The sequence below is a fragment of the Photinus pyralis genome, unplaced genomic scaffold (genome assembly GCF_008802855.1).
Source record: "Photinus pyralis isolate 1611_PpyrPB1 unplaced genomic scaffold, Ppyr1.3 Ppyr1.4_LG5, whole genome shotgun sequence".
NCBI lineage: Eukaryota > Metazoa > Arthropoda > Insecta > Coleoptera > Lampyridae > Photinus > Photinus pyralis.
In genome coordinates this window covers 2,276,808-2,295,997 of record NW_022170596.1, presented here as the reverse complement: position 1 = coordinate 2,295,997, position 19,190 = coordinate 2,276,808, and the positions used below count along the sequence as shown (strand labels likewise).

At 34.8% G+C, this 19,190-nt stretch overlaps 1 protein-coding gene across 2 annotated transcripts; it reads right to left on the bottom strand.

Moving 5' to 3' along the window:
• Positions 1–1,076: 1,076 nt before the first annotated feature.
• LOC116170301 (RB1-inducible coiled-coil protein 1) lies at positions 1,077–17,368 on the bottom strand. 2 transcript variants are annotated; one of them, XM_031486583.1, is made up of 12 exons: positions 17,070–17,368; positions 16,616–16,737; positions 16,351–16,565; positions 16,021–16,303; positions 11,962–12,175; positions 11,732–11,914; positions 11,325–11,684; positions 10,813–11,270; positions 10,503–10,629; positions 4,169–5,222; positions 3,827–4,122; positions 1,077–2,890 (listed from the first exon to the last, which is right to left on the bottom strand). In XM_031486583.1, the coding sequence occupies exons 2-12, from the start codon at positions 16,681–16,683 to the stop codon at positions 2,621–2,623; spliced, it is 3,528 nt and encodes a 1,175-aa protein (XP_031342443.1). In that variant the 5' UTR covers positions 16,684–16,737; positions 17,070–17,368; the 3' UTR covers positions 1,077–2,620. The 2 variants fall into 2 exon arrangements, with proteins under 2 accessions (XP_031342443.1, XP_031342445.1); XM_031486585.1 differs by lacking the exon at positions 17,070–17,368 and adding an exon at positions 17,015–17,033.
• Positions 17,369–19,190: the final 1,822 nt, after the last annotated feature.

Sequence of the window (19,190 nt, the reverse complement as noted above, 5' to 3'; positions counted from 1 at the left end):
TTCTTATTTTACAATCTACCAGTGACGCACCAAGAAAAGTTCAGGGGTAGAAAATGGAACAGAATTCTCGAATAACAAACACCCTGTAGATTCTCATTATCACTGAGCATCATTTATATTTAAAATCTGAGCAAAATATCTCAAAAATTGCAGGAGATACCTTTAAAGAAAAAAACTTAAAAAATCTTGAAATTTTAACATCTTTTAGTAGCGTTTGCGTTTTTATGAACAATTAGTCATAAAATAAGCCAAAGAACATTCCGCTTCCGTATTTACATCATATTTAGGAACACCTTGTATAAAACTTTGCTTCAGCTTACTTCTGTTCCCAGTTACTTACCTTACAGTATCCTTCAATGCCGTTGTTTCCTACTCACCTTTTACAGATTTCTAGCAATATATAGATCACTGTAATTATTATAGTTTCCTTCCTGTCAATTTGTCTTTCTTACTCAATCTCTCAGATGTCAAAACTATTATGAACTCTTTTCCTTAGGTCAAATATATTGACATGTATGATCTAAGCTCTTTTCCAATTGAATAATTTATTCGAGGAAAATTCAAGGCAAAGATAGTACCATTGAATTGTGGTTCGAGGAACAATCTGGCGCCATCTGTTATCTCCAGATTCTAACATGGAAAAACAAAGCCATCCATGTAGATTGTACTTAGGCCATGGATTGTACTAGATCATATATGGGAAATTTCTGGAGTGCATGACACAAGGATGCGCTATCCTGTCCAGTAAAATATCCATAAAAATTAGCGTTATTTGGTGAATATAGCCATTGCGTAAAAGATGTATATACAATGATATAGCTTTGGGAACAGCGAAACGCCAAACAACGTTACAAAGGGTGTCACGATATCTGGTATCAAAACACTTTCATACATGCTCCCTATTTCTTGGTGGAAATGTCATAAATTACAAAAAAAATCGATTTTATTTTCTTTATTGCACATGGGCTTTTTATATAAAAACTTTGTAAATATTTTACAATAACTGCAATTCATGTATACTTTAAACACAATACAAACAGTAAATTCAGATTTGCACACAAATGAAAGACAAGCCGATTTTTTTAGAAATTTAATTAATTGTCTACTTATAGTTACGGTTAGTTAACTTAAGATTAAAGAATTGGTACAAGGATCATTTACAACCTAATAGCTCGCAAACACTTGCATGGTAAAATATCACACTATAACCATACAGAATCTTTATAAGCGATAGAAAAAATATACATCAAATTATACCTACAACAGAAACTTTTTGTTATATTATCACAATTAAAAATTCACTTAAAACAAATTTATCAACATATTATGACAACATAATGAATATAAGTTACCCAACAACAATTACATAAATTTAATTGCCGCATACCACACGTTCCACGTTTTCGAAAGTATAATGTATACTATACTACAAGCTCAAATCTACGATTTAAGACAAAACAGCTTCATTTTTGATTTGTAATATTTAATAAGGCAATAACAATCTACCACAAAAACTGTTAAATGTACTATGCCCTAGCACTTTTATAAATATTATCATGTAGATATAGGTACTGTTTTATTACTGTTTAATCTACTGAATTTGTTTTAATTTACACAAGTGCGAATTCTTAGTAAGTGGTAAAGGTAAACGTAAGCAGCAATGTACCACAGATTAGAGACATGTAGGACAATAAGGGCTATTCACAACCGTTACTAAAAGTAATACGTACAATTAACTTAACGTGTCTACAATGTGTTCCTTTAGCAGTCTAAATTGTACAATGATAACTACTAAACAAGATTCAAACTTTCCAACCAAATGAACATGGCAATATTGTTGCGTAATAATTTCACGTTATCAACTCTAAAGGAACAGACGGTCAGATAGTCAATTATTTTTTATTTTCAATAGGTAGAGACAGTGATAATAAATAAATAAAATATAACAAAATCACATCATAAACTATTGAAGCAGTGAAGTAAAAACATCCATAATAAAAAAAGTATACACAGGTAAGTAACAAATATCTTAAGCTTCCATCAGAACTATTTTTCCAAAGTGAGTTATGAAATCTAGTGACTTAATACACAAATTAAAACTATATGGCATACTCAAAACAAGCAAATTTGGTCATTTGTCTTATGATTCCATTGTTTTGACTAACAAGTGAGAGTTATGACTCATGACTCGCTTTGGAATATAGAGTGCACATATTTAAAATGTAATTATCATGCATATGCCACTTTATTTGATAATAAATATATTTATTGAACTGAAGTGTGGGGACCACCGAAGGCATACCGCTCAGTTTTGGCGCCTGCACAGGTATTGCCAAACAACTACCTTTGCGTTATGAGTGATGGGGCATTGTCATCAATTAAAATCATGATAATTTCGAATAAAGCACTTAAATGTATATGGACAAGTGAATGTATAAAATAAACAATTTTTCAATAATTAAACAAATTTAAGTAAGATGTTTTTGCTGGTTTTACATACTTTCTAATCTTTATAAATGTTACATAGCTGATCACATGAAGTTACAGATACTCTATACAATTAATGTAGGTTGTTGTTATTTGAAAGCAGAAAAGATGTAGATAAAAATAATAGCGAAGCCTACCGTTTACTTGTCGACGCTTCCATTGTATTGTTGTGGTCACTTCGAGCTTCATCGGGCGATTGTTTCACAGGTGTCGCAGGAGAAGACCAACTCACAGCCGTATTAACTAGATTAGGTTCTGTAGAAGTGGAAGGTCCGGCTATTTCACTCTGAGACATTTGTGATTTTTCTTTCGCGCCTTCCCTTACTTCTTTCAGATTGGGAATCGGTTTCACTTTCACACGAAAAAACTTGGTTCCTATAGGGACGTTGTATCTATTCCCAACCTGAAAATTGAGATGCTGAAAAAAGGAGCCAATGTCTTATAAATAAAGTAGGGTGATAACAAAATCTTTTTCATAGAAACACTAAAATATTAACATTGAACCATTATGTAGCCAGTATGTAAACTTACATATGTGAGGTTGGAGGACAAGTTACTTGATAATATCAGTTTTCTTTTAAATTGGCAATGTCTAATTCGTCTGAAAATACATGAGTGACAAGACATTTGTAAGTTCCCCTAGTTTCAGTCAAACATAAAACCAAACGTCATACAACTTTAAAAATTTAAGGGGACCATTTTCCAAAAATTTCACCAAACGTGATTGGCAGTAAACAATAGATTATATGGAGCAGGTATCTTGATGATCGTTAAACTTCCATCGTTGATTCAAATAAATGTAAGCCAGATAGACGCACAAAATGATGGTTTATTTCATTTTATAAGAAGACGTTTAAATTGAATAAAATCTGCAGGTGTGGCTGTTGTTAAAAATTGATAAACAGTATTACATAGATTACAATTTCATAAACAATGTTAACAAAAAAAGTTCAAGGCATCTTGCTGCGCGACAATTTTACAACATTATGTTAAAATCTCTCAGAGCATATTTCATACATGTACCGTTAAAAAGTTACTCGATCCTAAAGTAAAGCCGCATTAAGATGCATATCCACTTCCTTATTTTGCCGAAAAAGATCTTAGTTACACATTCAGAAATATGCACCGTTTCTTTTCTTTGATACCTTCTGCTTTACAGTGTAATGTTAACATTGTTTGCAAAATAAAGAGCATTATTATTATTATTTAGAGAATACACATAAACTGAACGTAAATGACGACGCCAACGACCTTGCGGTGAGTGAATCTACACCACCTTCTAAACCAGTTGTAAATTATGAGATTAATAATTATCAACAATAGAGCTGTATTGACTTACCTTCTTCGCATGGCAATAATCTTTTTCAATAACCTCCCCCATGTAGTAAAGCTTACGATTCTCTGTCGACCTGATATTCAATCCGAACATTTCCAAACAATCCGAATGGAGGAAGAATAAATGACTGCTCTCTTGAATTATGCGAAAGTTTCTGTACGCGGGATCCCACAATATTAGTACGATGTCACCGGATTGACACGAATCTATGCTTAATTTATTAGATTTAACGAAGGAAATTTGACTTTTCGTCAGCTTCTCATTAAGATTAATCGGACTTGTTGCGGCGTTCACTTTGCCTAAAATTCAAAGAGTTACACTGAATTACTAACAACATAAAGTCACCTTCGCACACTGCGACCGATGACGCCAAATCATAAGTACTCTCTTCGTTCCTTTTCGATTTACTTAAAACTAACTGTAATTCTAAATCACTTTTTTGTCTTTCCAAGGATTCGATCCTTCGAATTAATTCAGCACTTTGACTACTGGTTTCGCTATCCGCCAACTGCTGAATTGTGTTTTTATATTTGATACATTCGAGATTAAGATTAGCCTCCCGTTCCCGTAAAAGATCAATTTGTTTCTCTTTCTCATCCAGTAATCTTTTTGTAACTTCCTCAAGCGCAATCTCTTTCTCTATCTCGAACTTAATTCGCAGATTTTCAATTTTTTCGTCCCACTTGCGAGACTCTTGAATAAGCGCCTCCTGCACCGCTTTTTCCTTTTCAATTTCGTAATTTTCCTTTAAATGCAAAATAATCGCTTCGTGATTGTTTAAATCTTTAGTGTCAAACCTTTCCAGTTTTTCCAAATTTGGATCAGACGGGCTACGGTCCATTTTTAAAAATGGCATTAGTCGAAATCTCGTTCTGATGTTTTCAATTTCTGCTTTATGTTCACGATTTAAAGTTTCCTTCATTTCCCGCAAGCTCTGCTCCTTGTCCGATTTAGTTTCTTCCAACTCCGCTTGAAAACGATCCCTTTCCTTTGTATGTTCTTCTTTGAGATGATCAACGGTGGTCTTCAAGTTGGTTAATTCCTCGGAAGAATTTTGTAGAGAGCATTTCAAATTCAAGAGTTCCTGACTAAGAATTTTAAGTTCTTCTTCTTTGGCATCTTTTTCTCTTTTAAAAGCATTTATTTCCAACTCGTGAGTCAATGTAATTTTCTCCACCATTTCTTTTTCTTTAATTTCCATTTCCGCAGTCAAATTTTCCCACGAACTCGTTAAGCCTTCACAGTCAAACCTAATATCACTTTTTATTGACATCACAGATGATTTAAGTTCTCTTAATTCGGTTCGCAGTGATTTTAAAGCATCGCATGACAGAGTGGACATTTTCATCATTAGAGCTTTTAATCGATCACGTTCGGTTTGTGAAGTTTGAAGATTATCCTGTAAAAGCAAGCTATTGTAGTTGTACGTAAAAGTCAAATGAAGAAAGTGTAACAGAAAAGTACTGTAAACTATTACAAATAATACATAAAGCAAGCAGAATAAAATTAAGAGTACAAGGCCACCAACTAACAAAACAAAATCGGAAATGACCTATTATGTGCATTATCACAAAAAACAATGGGTAAATTGATTTCTTTTTGTATTTCTCTTTAAGATGGGGTCGTGAATCATAAGCAAAAAAGTACCATTTTTGAGTAAAATATAAGTAAATTTGCAAATATACAAATATTTCTTTACTTTTTTCATCAAAATGGGAAAAGTGCATTTTGGTTTTGTATGATTTCATAAAAATAATTTTCGTTTTCGCCAGTTCTGTAGAGATCGTTTGGAGAATAATCTCCGAAGAGCCATAATAGATGCGTTCAAAGCCAATTGCCCGCTGAAACAGCAAGCGAAAATAGGTAACCTTAAAAAGGGTAGTGGGACCTATACTCTATTCATTTTAAGATGGTAGCGGTAGAAAGCATAGGGAAGCTTTGACCTTCACTGTGATTAGTTAAAATACGAATCAGTATTATGCTGAAAAATAAAACGAGTGCTGAATTTTGTAAGCTGGTAGTTTCTGCTGCCAACTAAACTGTTGAACTGTCATTAGCTGTTAATCAGATCAAAGTGCAAAATCGTTTGATTTATTTCTGTTCACAGTGCTGGATATTTCTACTTTAAAACAAATTGGGACCGTTCTATATTTTTCCTGTGTGTGCTTATCTTCAAATGCAGCGCCATCTACTACGTTTTTATAATGAATGCAGTATAGATGAAAACTGGGAAAGATACACTGGAGCTATTGCTTCAAACACACTTTCCGAGGTCGATAATTACGGGGACCTACAGAGAATAAGGGCAATTCAAACCTGCCTATTCCAGATTGGAAACCATACAGGGAAAATTGGAAATTAGCAATAGGATCATAGATCAGGCAAGACATAAATGGGCGATTCAAAAATTCCAAAAATTGAAATCTATGGGACCAGATAGAATTTTACCAGTTCTGTTGTAATCCTCTATATTATGCACATTAACCACTGTTACTTTAGTTAGAGTATGCACCTCTAGTACAAAAAGAAGTAGGTAAAAGTGGTATTTCTACTAATGGCTGAACGCGTGTAAAACCAATCAAAATTGTTTAGGCAAATTAGGAAAACATAATTGAAAGACATATTAGGGAGAATGTGTTGGTCCTTTAAGTATGAACCGATATGCCTACCTAGCGAGAAAATCTTATGAACTGGCTCTTTATAGAACTGTGTGCAATCACTCAGTCACAAGGGAATTGCACTGGGTGTCTTCTTAGATGTTGAGGGGGCGATCGATTAATAAAATGAGAAACCATTTGCCTTGATATGACGTCTTCACCAAAAACACTACACAACTCGCGATGAATTTCAATCGCATTTTTATTTTTATTTAATAACGTTTTCGATTGGCAAAACTCGTGCTGCACAAGTGCAATTTTTACGTTCTATTGGTAATTTTAGGGCAATTTTCTGTGTTCCATTAGCAAATGTGATGCAACAATTACGCACTCGGTGCAAATTTCGACGCACGAGGTCCGTGAGCTCGTGGAGCTGCTAGTTAACAAATTTTCAAAACAAACGTGCGACAATTTGAATTTGTTTCTTGCGTTGGGAGAGTTTTTTGTCGTCATCTAGCGATAGCGAAGATGATGAACTAGCCATAACTTCTATTTTACAAAAAGTTGCACTTACTCATTAAACTGAACGCCAAAAATTGGCCCTTTACAGGAATTTCAAATTTATATTCCTCATCGTTTATCATAAATAATACTGAAATCGTTTGTCATTTTTTAAAATAGAGATTTGTCGATTACCTAAATCTAAAATGAGGTTATGGACAAATGACAACAAATATTTACGAATATTTATGTTCCATTGAGAGCAATTTTCACATGTATTTCTTCAGTTTCTCGTGCAACACTCGTGCAGTACGAGTTTTGCCAATCGAAAACGCTATAAGTAATCCTTGTTCATACTTATACAAGGTATAATCAGATCATAATTCCTTTACCATAAAAGATATTGAAAAAAGTGAATTTGCAAGACCTTATAACGCAAGGTTCATAAAAAATAAGTTGAGTTAATGGTAATATTTAGGGGTAAGTAGCTTTGCTTCTTTATTATTTATATACAGGGTGCCCATTATGTATGGAATATAGTGTATATTTAGGTAAATATCGAATGTATTTAAAATTTTTCTATAAAGTTGTTTAACATTTTATTTCCCATAATAAGGCAGCTTTCAGTTGTTTTTATTTCAGAAAACAAAAGAAACGAAAAACAATAGAATTTTTTTAAATGCTGCCTTTCCATTAGGCTCATTTGATAGATTTTTTTTCTCTTTTCGAAGATAGACATTAAAAAAATTTTTCAAAAAAATTTATTAAATTAGATCAATAACATTAATCCAGATATCCTACATCAAAATAAAACAAATAAACGTGTTCATTTCTTATTAAACCTTGAAGACAAAACAAAATTAGCAGTATGTTCAAAATGTTCACCATTAACTACAAGGCAGGCACCTATCACAAAAAGCCAGAAACCAAAATTAATTTGTGCTACACGGGTGCTAACGTGTTGTCATTGAAAAGAGAAAGAAAGTCTCTATCAAATGAGCCTAATGAAAGTATGCCTTGCTATTTAAAAAAATTCAATTGTTTTTTACTGTTCATTTGTTTTATGAAATAAAAACAATGGACTGATTCCTTATTATGGGAAACAAATGTTAAACAACTTTTATATAAACAAATTTTGTATACAGTCGACATTTACCAAGACATACTATATTCCATACACAATGGGCACCCTGTATATTATTTATAAGTAGATTTCTCAATTGAGAAGGTCGCTTCAGTTACATTTATAGGAATTCAATTGCGACTTAATTCCTTGAGCACAATTAATTTTTATCCTGTTTTGACGTCATGGTTAGACTTACTATGTGTTTTAGGGGAAGGTTGGAGATTAGTACAAGGTGTTAATCGAATTTAGTTTTTGATATGTAGGTAATTAAAGTAGAATTTTCCCATAAATGTGGATGGCTTTCATTTAAGATTGATATACAGGGCGTTTTTTCAATTTATAGTATTGTGTAGGTTTCGTGTACGTAATTGGAACAGTATATCTTAACAATTCGCAGGATGGTGATTTCAAGATTTTTATGATTTGATCAGATTTTACGATGGGTCGGGGTTTTGTTTGTGTTATGTGGGGGCGAGGTGGGGGCGTAATGGGTAATGGGCTGAATTTGTTTACAATGGTATTTTGCCGTTATCTTATTTTGCATAAATGCCAAATGTGATAGTTTTTCATGACTCCTGAATATTTGAATTTTTATGTTATATGAAAACTGTTATGTGATGAGTCTCGAAACCCTACTGCAAATATGCAAATATAGCCCTGTATTATTATAATGAAACAGGTTATGTCCTGCCCAAAATGGCAGGCGCTTGAGCTCTACCCATATTCTTCGTACACTCAGCCCTTGGTGTGAATGCTGGTCTCCGATATATCTTGGTAAATAATTTCATGTTTGTGAAAGATGGTGTCACGATATTTTAAATATGTTGTCGTACGGGTAATAAGAAATTATAAAATGCAAAGTACGCAAGTAAGTTTTCAACACCTCTTGCTCGTAATCAATGAAGTCCCTAGAGCTATTCTCGTGTGATTAAGAGGGCAACCCTGATTTGAATTTGGTTTTGATTGTTTTTGTTATCATTAACGTTTTTAATTTTAATTTTTTTAATTTATTTTGGTCAATCCTTAGAGTGACACACGCACATCCTCAAGCAACACGTTTCAACAACGTAGGACCTTTCAGTAGACAGGTTTGTTAGTTGACGATCATGTGCCATAGGTTTCAATTAGTTTTAATTTGTGGTTTTGAGTTACGCAGTCGTTTCTCAACTGGACTTGAGTTATTACAGAATTTTGGTGCTGTGACCAGGATGTGACCTTGGTTCATTACAACTATAATATTTGTTATCTGCAAAACCGTTTCTATGATCATTTATGAGAAGAGATTCAAATTAACCCCCGGGCAAAGTTAGAATGAATATTTGAAATCATGAACCGAACAGTGACACTATGCTTGATAAATTGGTTTTCTTTAATTTATTAATTGTGATTATTGTTTAGTATATATTATATTAAATTGATCTACCACTGCTTTTACATAAATGACATTTGATACATCATTTGATCAACATTATAAATGTTTAGTTTTGCGGAAAATTCAAACTGTCCTCAGACATTTTTGATCACCTGGTACAACTCACAGATATTTTACATTAAATATCTAATTCATGGGTCTAATAGGTCTAATACACAACTGAAATGCTTCAATGATTTAAAGTTAACTCATTCACTATTGACTTTTTTTTCTGTTTTGTAAATTGCATTTAATTGTACAAATGTTAACCTTGCCTTACACAGCATTATATGGAAGAAATCAGATATTGACTATTAAGGACTTTCTAAAGGACCTATAATGATTCTACTTTGATGTGCACATAATGATGTCATGCATTTGTAATGCATCTACAACAACTTGACACCAACCTTAAAAAGTCAAATCTTTAGGCAAAAGAACTAAAAATACAACTGCAAATTAATAACTACAAACAATTTTTACAAAAGTGTATACGGGGATAAATGCAATAGTGTCAAGTACCTGTAATAATGCCACTACATTATTAGCAGTATCGAGTTGCCGTACAAACTCTCCTTGGCTTTGTCCCGTTTCAATACTCAAACTGGACGGCAAGCTTTCATCAATATAAAATTCGTCAGTGAGAAATTCATTAGGTTGGTGGCCTTGGGTCGGAGAGCTCGGGGAAAACTGTTCGCACTGTATATCCTTCGGACTTTGAGGAGTATGCGGCGAAAGCGATTTAGAGCGCGAAAATTGCGCCGAAGCGTAACTTTGCATTTGTTGATGATGTGAATTGAAACAACTCTCCGTATTAGAATTAAAATTTTTAATACTCGAAAGTTCGTCAATTGACTCGAGCGAAGGGTTTTTTACGTTTGTGAAACTTTCGGTGCAACTTTGACTTCCGCTGCAACTTAATGTTCTTTGGGATTGAAGGGTAGTATTGGTGTTAGTATTAGAGTCATTGTTTGGGATGGGAATTTGGGATTTTTGAAACGTACGGGGTGGTTTTCTGGGTGGTAAAGCATTTCTATCACCAACCTCCATAAATGTCGAAGCGTCTTGAGTTCGAGGACGAGGTGATGGAATTTCTTTTTCAAAGTGTAAATCTAACGGACTTTGTCCCACTTTCTCAAACTCTTCGGTATCCGTTTCCGATTCGCATCCCCTACAAACAAATTGTAAGAAAAATCTTAACAATTTTTTAATTACATCACATTTTTACAAATTGGGAAAATTAGTATTCTATTAACATTCACATTATCGTTGACTAACTTCCTAATTTTATTAACTTGATTGATAGAGAAAAAAGGTGCAGTGTTACTTCACCATTTGGCACTGCTTCACTTACCTATCAAGATCTCTCAGGTAGGGAATACCGTGCATCATTAATGGTTCACTTTCAGCTGGTTTGAGTAAAGTCTGATCTAAATTACAACCAAGTCCTACTTCATTCACAACCTGAACAATTTTTTCGTCCACTCCCCGTGTATCCATTTTATCTAGATCAGATTTTACGATAGACTTCACTAAAAATAGATTGTTTATAGCTGCTATGTCAGGAATCACAACATTCTCGGCGAGCTCTGGCAAATCTTGCTTTAACTGTTCAAGATCTTCAATACTTAACAGCGGTAAATTAGAATCAAAAATTGATGGAGCTTCAACTGCAAAAGACGGAGGTAAATCTTCCATGCCCGGAAAAAGTGAACTTAAAAAATGATTCTCAAATGAAGACTGGAATTCCTTTCTTCGTGTTAACTCGTCGTTATGTATTGTTAATAGGTAACAAGCGAGTTCGGATCCCCACTAAAAATTGCGATAGTAAAAGTCAGCGCAGCAGGAAATAATGGGGATACATACCGACAAAAAGGCTTGAGAAAACGCTCTCCTACGCACAACCTCTGCAACGGCAGATAAATAGGTTGCTGGTGCCAAATGAATTTGTTGAAGAATTTCTAAATGTGTCCGCATCCGTCTAAGACTCTCGTGGTACACGATCATCTGCTGATCCACTTTGACCATTAAATTTTCCATATACATAACCCATTTGAGACGATGATGTAAGGTTGTGCCCAACTCCGACTTTGCCTTTATACAACGACGACGGATATCCGATAGATGTTGGTGATTTGTAAGCATAACCACTAGTTGTTTTCTGTGTGACGCGCACAAATCCGGTAAAATTGATGTATCTCCCAAATTGCTCGCCCTATTTTGATTCTACAATTAACAATTTAACGTACTGCTATGCCAACAGGGCATCGCACCTGAATAAAAGATTGTGCTAAATCACCTTGCTCTTTAACATATCGTTTAGCTTCGAACATTAGCTGTTCTAAACCACAGAGCCGATCACTCAAACCCTTAATATCTTTCATTTCATCCTGATTAGCTTCGAAAAATATATTCTTTAGTACAGCATGTAACGAATTAAAAATTTTTGTATCATACTGAAAGATGACCCTTAGATTATTAAATTTAACATTTACCATCTTACCTGTTCTAGAACTCTCGAACAGTGTTCGAATAACTGATCAGTTGTACTTTTACTATCTGTTGATGAGATCCAATCTAACAAATTCGCACACGTTCGATTTACCTCTGACGCCGTAGAGCTCATGTGAGAGTCTTTGCATGCGTACTGGTTTTCGCCTAATAATAATACAGGTAACATGGGTATTTTGGCCAAGATGTTCAAATCTTCGTGAAAACTAGAAAAAAAATACAAAATCTTAATCTAGTTCATTTTTATTGCAGTGACAATGTTTTAATTTAAAGAGTTTTAATGGGTCTATTGCCTAATAATTAGATACATTCAACATTTAAGTACATTGTGACCGCCAACTACCGGCGCCCCTTCTACCAAAATTTCGAATCTTATATCGTTGGAAAGTTTTTAAAATGTGCTCTCTAATGAATGAACGTATGTACATGTCAGCATAGAGTATGTATTAAAGCATAATGAAACAAGTATATAAATTGTGCACATCTCTTGTGCAGATAAAGCGCATCTTTTTTAACCGAAATAGCTTTTGTTTTAACATCACCAATGAATATATATCTTGCAGACGTCTCAATCGCCCTTTGTGAGTACCCTCTTCTGACAATCCGTTGTTGAGGTATGAAGGAATATACCCGATCACGATAAGAGGTTGAGGAGGAGGGCTATGGTTGGTAGAAATGAATTCCTTTCGTTGAGACCTTTCATTAGAGTACCATGAAGGATAAAACTAGTTCCCCCCCCCCCCCCACTCGCCCTTAACATAACATAAAGAACAAAACTATAAGAACCTCCAGTGACATCAGGGCTGCCTTGCAGGCACTTGGTCCCTGTATAATTGCCTCTAGATTGGTTTCCGAATGTAACTATGCACTAGAGCAAGTGGCAAGCACTAACACCCTTGAGCTCGCGTAGGTCAAAGGGCATGCTGGAATAGAAAGCAATGAAAAAGCCAATAGGTTAGCCCATCTGGCCTCAAAACAGGCATTTTATGGTCCAGAGCCAGCTCTTCCACTTACAGTTGCAACTGTAAACAACTTTATAACTCAAGACACCCAAACCTAACACAGGGCTAGGTCGGGGGCTAGATGGAACATGATGTTAGATTGTCGCGATTGACGCGTTTTTGCACAGGGCTATCAAGAATGAACCTGATTCCCGAGTAGCGACGAGTCTTCTCGAAAGTTGTAGAGCAAAACACTTCACATTTCCCGGAAAGATTGCGTCATATCCGCCTTTGTTCTTTAACGCCGATGATTAATCTTTCATGGCACCTCTATGTCTATCAGGATTTCTGGAATATTCGCTACAATACCTTCGTTTCTATTGACTATTTCTTAATCTAACTAATGATTGTGAACTAATGACAATAATTATATAAACCCTCCATAAGCTTGGTTTGGTAGATATTATTCATTGAAATATCCATGGCAAGCATGATTTGTATTAAAAAATACTTTGCCAAGAGAAATGTAAATAACATGAAAACTATCAATTATAGGTATGAGACAATCCCATGTCAAATGAAAGAAAATGTCTAGAATTAATATCTGAAAAAAAAGGCATTCCATTCTAAAAGAAACATTCTTGCTAAATAAATTATGAACCATCACAAACATGATTAATGTAAGTTGACGGGCAAGTTCTTCATTCTTTAAGAATACCATGTGAAATTATGAACATTTGATTGTCAAGCATATTAGAGCATATATAGTACTTGTCTTGTCAAAAGTGGTCGCGAAAATCGAATGTCGAATAAGTTTCCATTTATGCGCAAGCGCATCGAGATACATACCATAAAAGTGAGTGGATTTGCGCCCATGCGCAGAACTGATTTTCAATATCAATGCAAATTGAACTGTAAGTAGTTACTTGTAAAAAAAATTAGAAGGATGTAATTGCATATTATAGTTTATCATTCCAAACAACTTTTCATAATTACAGTAAGATAAATAATAAAAACGTTTTGAATATGTTGCCAACTAAGTACACTGTATATAAAAAAAAAATTGAATGATAGAACAATTGAACAAATTGAATGGACTACAATAGTCCCAAAACTCCCAAAATTTGGGATTTTTTCTCAGCAACCACTAACATCAAAGAAGAATTTTAGGTTTTTGCGTTATGCTCTTTCTGATTTTGCAAAAACTACGCCTACTGGAGGTACAAACAATTTTCTGATCTCCATCTCGACCAAGTTTGGTATCTGGACATCCTTGACCACACAAATAAAGAAATGACATTCAAACGCAATGCCTGGTATAATAACGAAACAATCACTGTATATACTTGTAATTAGAGGCGCAGAATCGACAAGAAAAATACTTCTCTCTAATATTTAGTGAACAGCTAGTGATGCGATATCCTAAAAAAAACCTATTTTGGTCTACGTAACTATTTACACATACACGGCCATTTATTTGGAAAACGAGCATATGATGAAATATTTTTAAATAATTTTTGAAAATAAAAAGGGTACCCACCAAGTTTTATCAAATTTTGGCCTTTTTTGTAACCCAGTTAAGAATCTTACAGTGTGAAAACTTTTTTGAATTTCTTGCATTCAAATTTCAGAAAAAAATTACAAATGAAACACAAATGTTGAAACTTTAAGACTTGTGCACCTCTCAAACAATGCGCTTTGTACCTTTTGTTTAATTAGAAAAAAATGCTTGCTTTGGTATAGTTTCATAATAGTACACAGCGTTTGTCCCAAACATAGTGAGGGTCTAAAATGTTTTATTTCACTACATCCCAAAAATCCTACAATTTGCCTTTTCTTTCTAAGCAACAGTAAACGAGTATGGTATCTTTTATTAGATTTTGGAATATGTGCTTTCTCTTTTTTTTTGGTATCTTTTTTATTTGCACAAAAAAAATTTTTAATTTAATTTTTTCAATTACTTACCTAATTCAAAAAACTAAAACATTAGCCCAAAATATGATTTTCGTTTAAATTTAGCACCTTGCTCTAATTTAACCGACACCTTATCTCTTAAGATAACCCAAATGTATGTAATGGAATTGTGAAAAATGAGAGCTGGTCCTACCATATTGTGTTTTGGGTATAATTTTGGGTACAATTGTGAGCAATATTAGTTTTGATTACGGTTTCGGTCACCTCTCGGAATCAATTGGACCATTTCTTACACTATATATTTTAAATTTGGTAGTAGACATTTTTACACCAGGAATCTATTTCCAAAAACATGATAATGAAGTGCAAATATTTAGTGGTTTTTGTAAGACAGTTTTGTAAGAAACCAGAATACCAAACAAATAGACCATTGAATTAATTACAAAAAAAAATTGATTTGGTACCCTACAGCCAACTAATCAACATGCAGGATTTTTATATGTTAATCAAAAGCTCATTGAAATATACAATTTAGTACAGTGGCACCACGCTCAGAAAGTCCCTGACAGGGCGTGTCCGAGGGCGCTAGAAATTTAGACCGTACATTCTGATGCAAAATTTAAAAACACTTTAAGGGAATTACATACCCTATCAGATTGTAGATCCAAGCTATATGCGTCTTGAAAGAGACGAGTTTGTATAAAACTGGAGACGGAAAACGTAAAATAAAGCAAATACAACAGGAAAAGTGTAAACTAAAATAACGTGAAGCGTCAACTGTCAAAACGGAATAATTAATAATTATGGTGCGGAATGTATCGCGTCGTTTTGCTGACTTTCTATTGGCCAGCTTGAATTATTTCAAAATTAGTTCGCATATTTTCCGGGGCTTTTCTGAGCATGGTGGCACTGTATTGTTTGTTAATTTACGCAACTTTTGCCATTTCCAATCTGCTTGATCAGCCTGAAATATCACCATAAATGAGGCAAGTGCAGGGAATTAACATTGTTACAAACCTTGCCATTGTCTATTATCTTAAATCAAAAAATGTTACAACTACTTATGCAATCTAAGCAACATTTGTGCAAATCAAATGTACTCTTGTGCAACAATGGTGGATTTGTAAATTACAAATATATTGATATCCCAATACTTACCTTGTAAAATAACACAAAAAGCGACTATAAATACTTACTGCTGTAAAAATTTAAGAAATGTCTCACGTTCGTTCATATAATCTTCAAAACCCTTCTGAAATATTTCGGACCGTTTAGTAAATGATAAAATATTGTCTTCTAGATTTGCGATAACCGCAGCCCACCCTTGCTGTTGCAGATGCTGTTCGTGTACCAAATTTTGGCAAATCTTCAACTCTTCTTTGGCCGACTCGTGAAACTGTTGCGCTAACTGTGTTCTTTGGCAGACCGTATGATAAGTGGCAGGCATATCGTGCGATTCCTTAACTTTTGCGGTAAAATCTGAAATTATTCAATGAAAGGTCAAGCATACTGCGAATTAAACTAACCGATGTTGGATCCAATTTCGACACTAGGAGTTGGTGGAATTTTGGACTCGATATCAGTTCTGCTGAAAAGGTAGATCGGATTAGTATCCGTTCCCGCCGAGTACGAGCAGACACGAGCATTTCTGTCTAAAGATTCGCCACCGCTAACTAATAAGACTTGGTTATCCACGGCTATTTTGCAGATTTTTTCTATTTGCGTTTGAAGATAGCTTACACTGAAACAAAGACAATTACACCAAATTGTAGGTTACATAAACACACGCACCTTTCTACAGCAAAGCTCATATCGAAAGTGATCATGGTTCCTGTGTCGACATTAAATACATACAACATCTTAAGGCAGGTGCTGGTCAGCACTTCACAAGTGGAAAGTGCTCGTTTTTGTGTCTGTAAAAATGAAACATCACAATACAGCATGGCCATGTATAAACTTAAGCTTAGATAACATTATCAGTGTTTACTTTTAGCCTGTTAAAATCAATCAATAAATATGAATCTGAATAAAAAATTCGACACTTAATAGAACCAACCACCTATTTACTTAAGAACTAACTATCAAAGTATTAGATAAGGAGTGTTAATGATGTATTTAGACTACACCTACAAGTAAACAAAGAAATCAAGTTAATGACCCCCTGACATTACTGCAAAAAGTTGGATTTACTTGAGTGATTCCAAGACCTTTGTTGCTAAAATCTAAATTAAGTCTAACGACGTACTATTCAGCTTAAAATTTGCGACATTTCCTTGTCCATAGCTTTTGTGATGACTGTTTGACATTTTTACAGCTGATACAAATAAACACTTGAAATTTTCACTTTCGTTTGTCTATCAAGGCATACTTAGGTATACAGGTGTACGTAAACATTGGCTATCATTAGAAACCACCTTTACAAGCAGTCATCTCATTTTCACCAATTTTAAACGCACTTTCTTCATCAGCTGACCAAATTTTTTTTATCATTGAATAGACGACAATGAAGTTGAACCACACTTAAAACCAAGGGCATAGTTGAATGTTAGCATAGTGCAAAATCATTTGCAACTTTCATTGCGCAGTGCGCTGTACGTTACAGAAACCTGTGCTCTGGAAACATGAACCAATAGATGTCGCCACAAAATGTACCTTTGTTTGTATAGGGTGCTGAAGAAACAGGTGAATCAGCCATAACGTACCGCACTAACATGCAAAAAATATTCAAATCCTATCTCGTCACTTATAAAGGTAATAAGGTATTAACAATGAACTTTAGAATATTTATTATAAAGCAATGTTGTTGCGTAGGAAATTTATTAGATGTAATTGAATCATATTCTTTGAAGGCTCTTGTGTACACAGCATACCTTATAAGCGGCAAGATCATGTATCACACACGGTGACACTACCCGGACGGACCCTGCATTATTTTGAGTTTAAATATTACAATTGTTTTTTGTTCACCTTATTTACTATAAACCTCTGTTTTTTCCACGGGAAAAGGCGCTCAAGACTCAAGAGGTCTAATTAAATCATCCGTCACATTCTTTACATTTTACCCATATGCTTTTCCACCTGATATTTCATTTTCGGTTCCGGGTTCGGTTCCACTTTTAACATGGGAAATGTTTATGGTTTGGTTTCGTATATGGGTATAAAGTTACCAGTTTCGTTCACGCAGAAAAAACAACGGTGTTGCTCAAGTACCGATTGCACCGTACTCGATCGTGATCCGTAGGTGAACGAAAAGCCGCGGATACTGTCGATACGGTACTTACCTAATAAGGCTCAATTGGTTTGTTAATGCCAATCTAAAATTCTCGCACATCCCCTTTGATAGTAAAGTGAGGTCGCGTAGTGAAGATATTTTATATTGAGGAAATTCGTATATGAGGATCTTTTGTGTAATTAGGTACCTACTGTGATTCAATTTTGGAGACTTTGATTTGATATTTGAGAATAAACCAGTATTGCTGTGGGTACCTAAATTGAGTTCCACTGCGATTACTACCCTCATATCTTCTCGATTTCATACGGGAAGAGTTAAGATAGAAATTGAGTGGCGCTCAACCCCATTGGTATAGTGGAAACGATCTAACGAAGGAAAAAGATCATATGCCCAGAACGAACTTCCGCTGTGACAGATATCAAGCTTTTATTGTATTTCCCAACCGACTGTGTAGCTGAGTGGTAGAGCGTAATTGGGTTACATATTATCTTTGATTATGTAGTCGGAGGTTGGGTGTTCGAGGCGCGGAGATGAGAAATTTCTTAACTCAGTCTCGAGCATTCTGCTAGCTACTCCCGCCGCCCGCAGCGCCCACTCTGCCGACCATTTAGAGACCGAAATAATATCTTGGTGGAAGAAACTCAAACTAAATGTCAAGGAAATATCGATTCTCTATACCAGAGGCAATCAACATAAATAAATACCAAGATATTGGTGCGCTTAACACACAATTAACGTTTTTCCACCATGGTGATGGAAGGGATATTAAAAAAACAAACTGAAATACGTACTGAGAAAGCCAAAGACGCGTTCTATAGGTTTAGTCAAAAATAATTGATGGTAATGGTGATAGTTAGATCATTGAATAGATACAAAAAACTACTACAATCAGATCGTTCGATATTGATTAAAAAAGTTGAATCAGCTTTCAAGTCTCTGATGTGTCAGAAGATAAAATCATCAAATGCCCTTGGAAGTAGTGGCGGACTGGGCCGGTGGGCAACCGGGCAAGTGCCCGGTGGGCCGCTGTACTTTGGGCCGGCGCCAGTGCGGTCAGCGGTGGTACGGTGTCGGATGTCCCCCCAAAAAAACTGCACTTTTAATCGATTTTGGAATAAGTGCAAATGCTTTAAA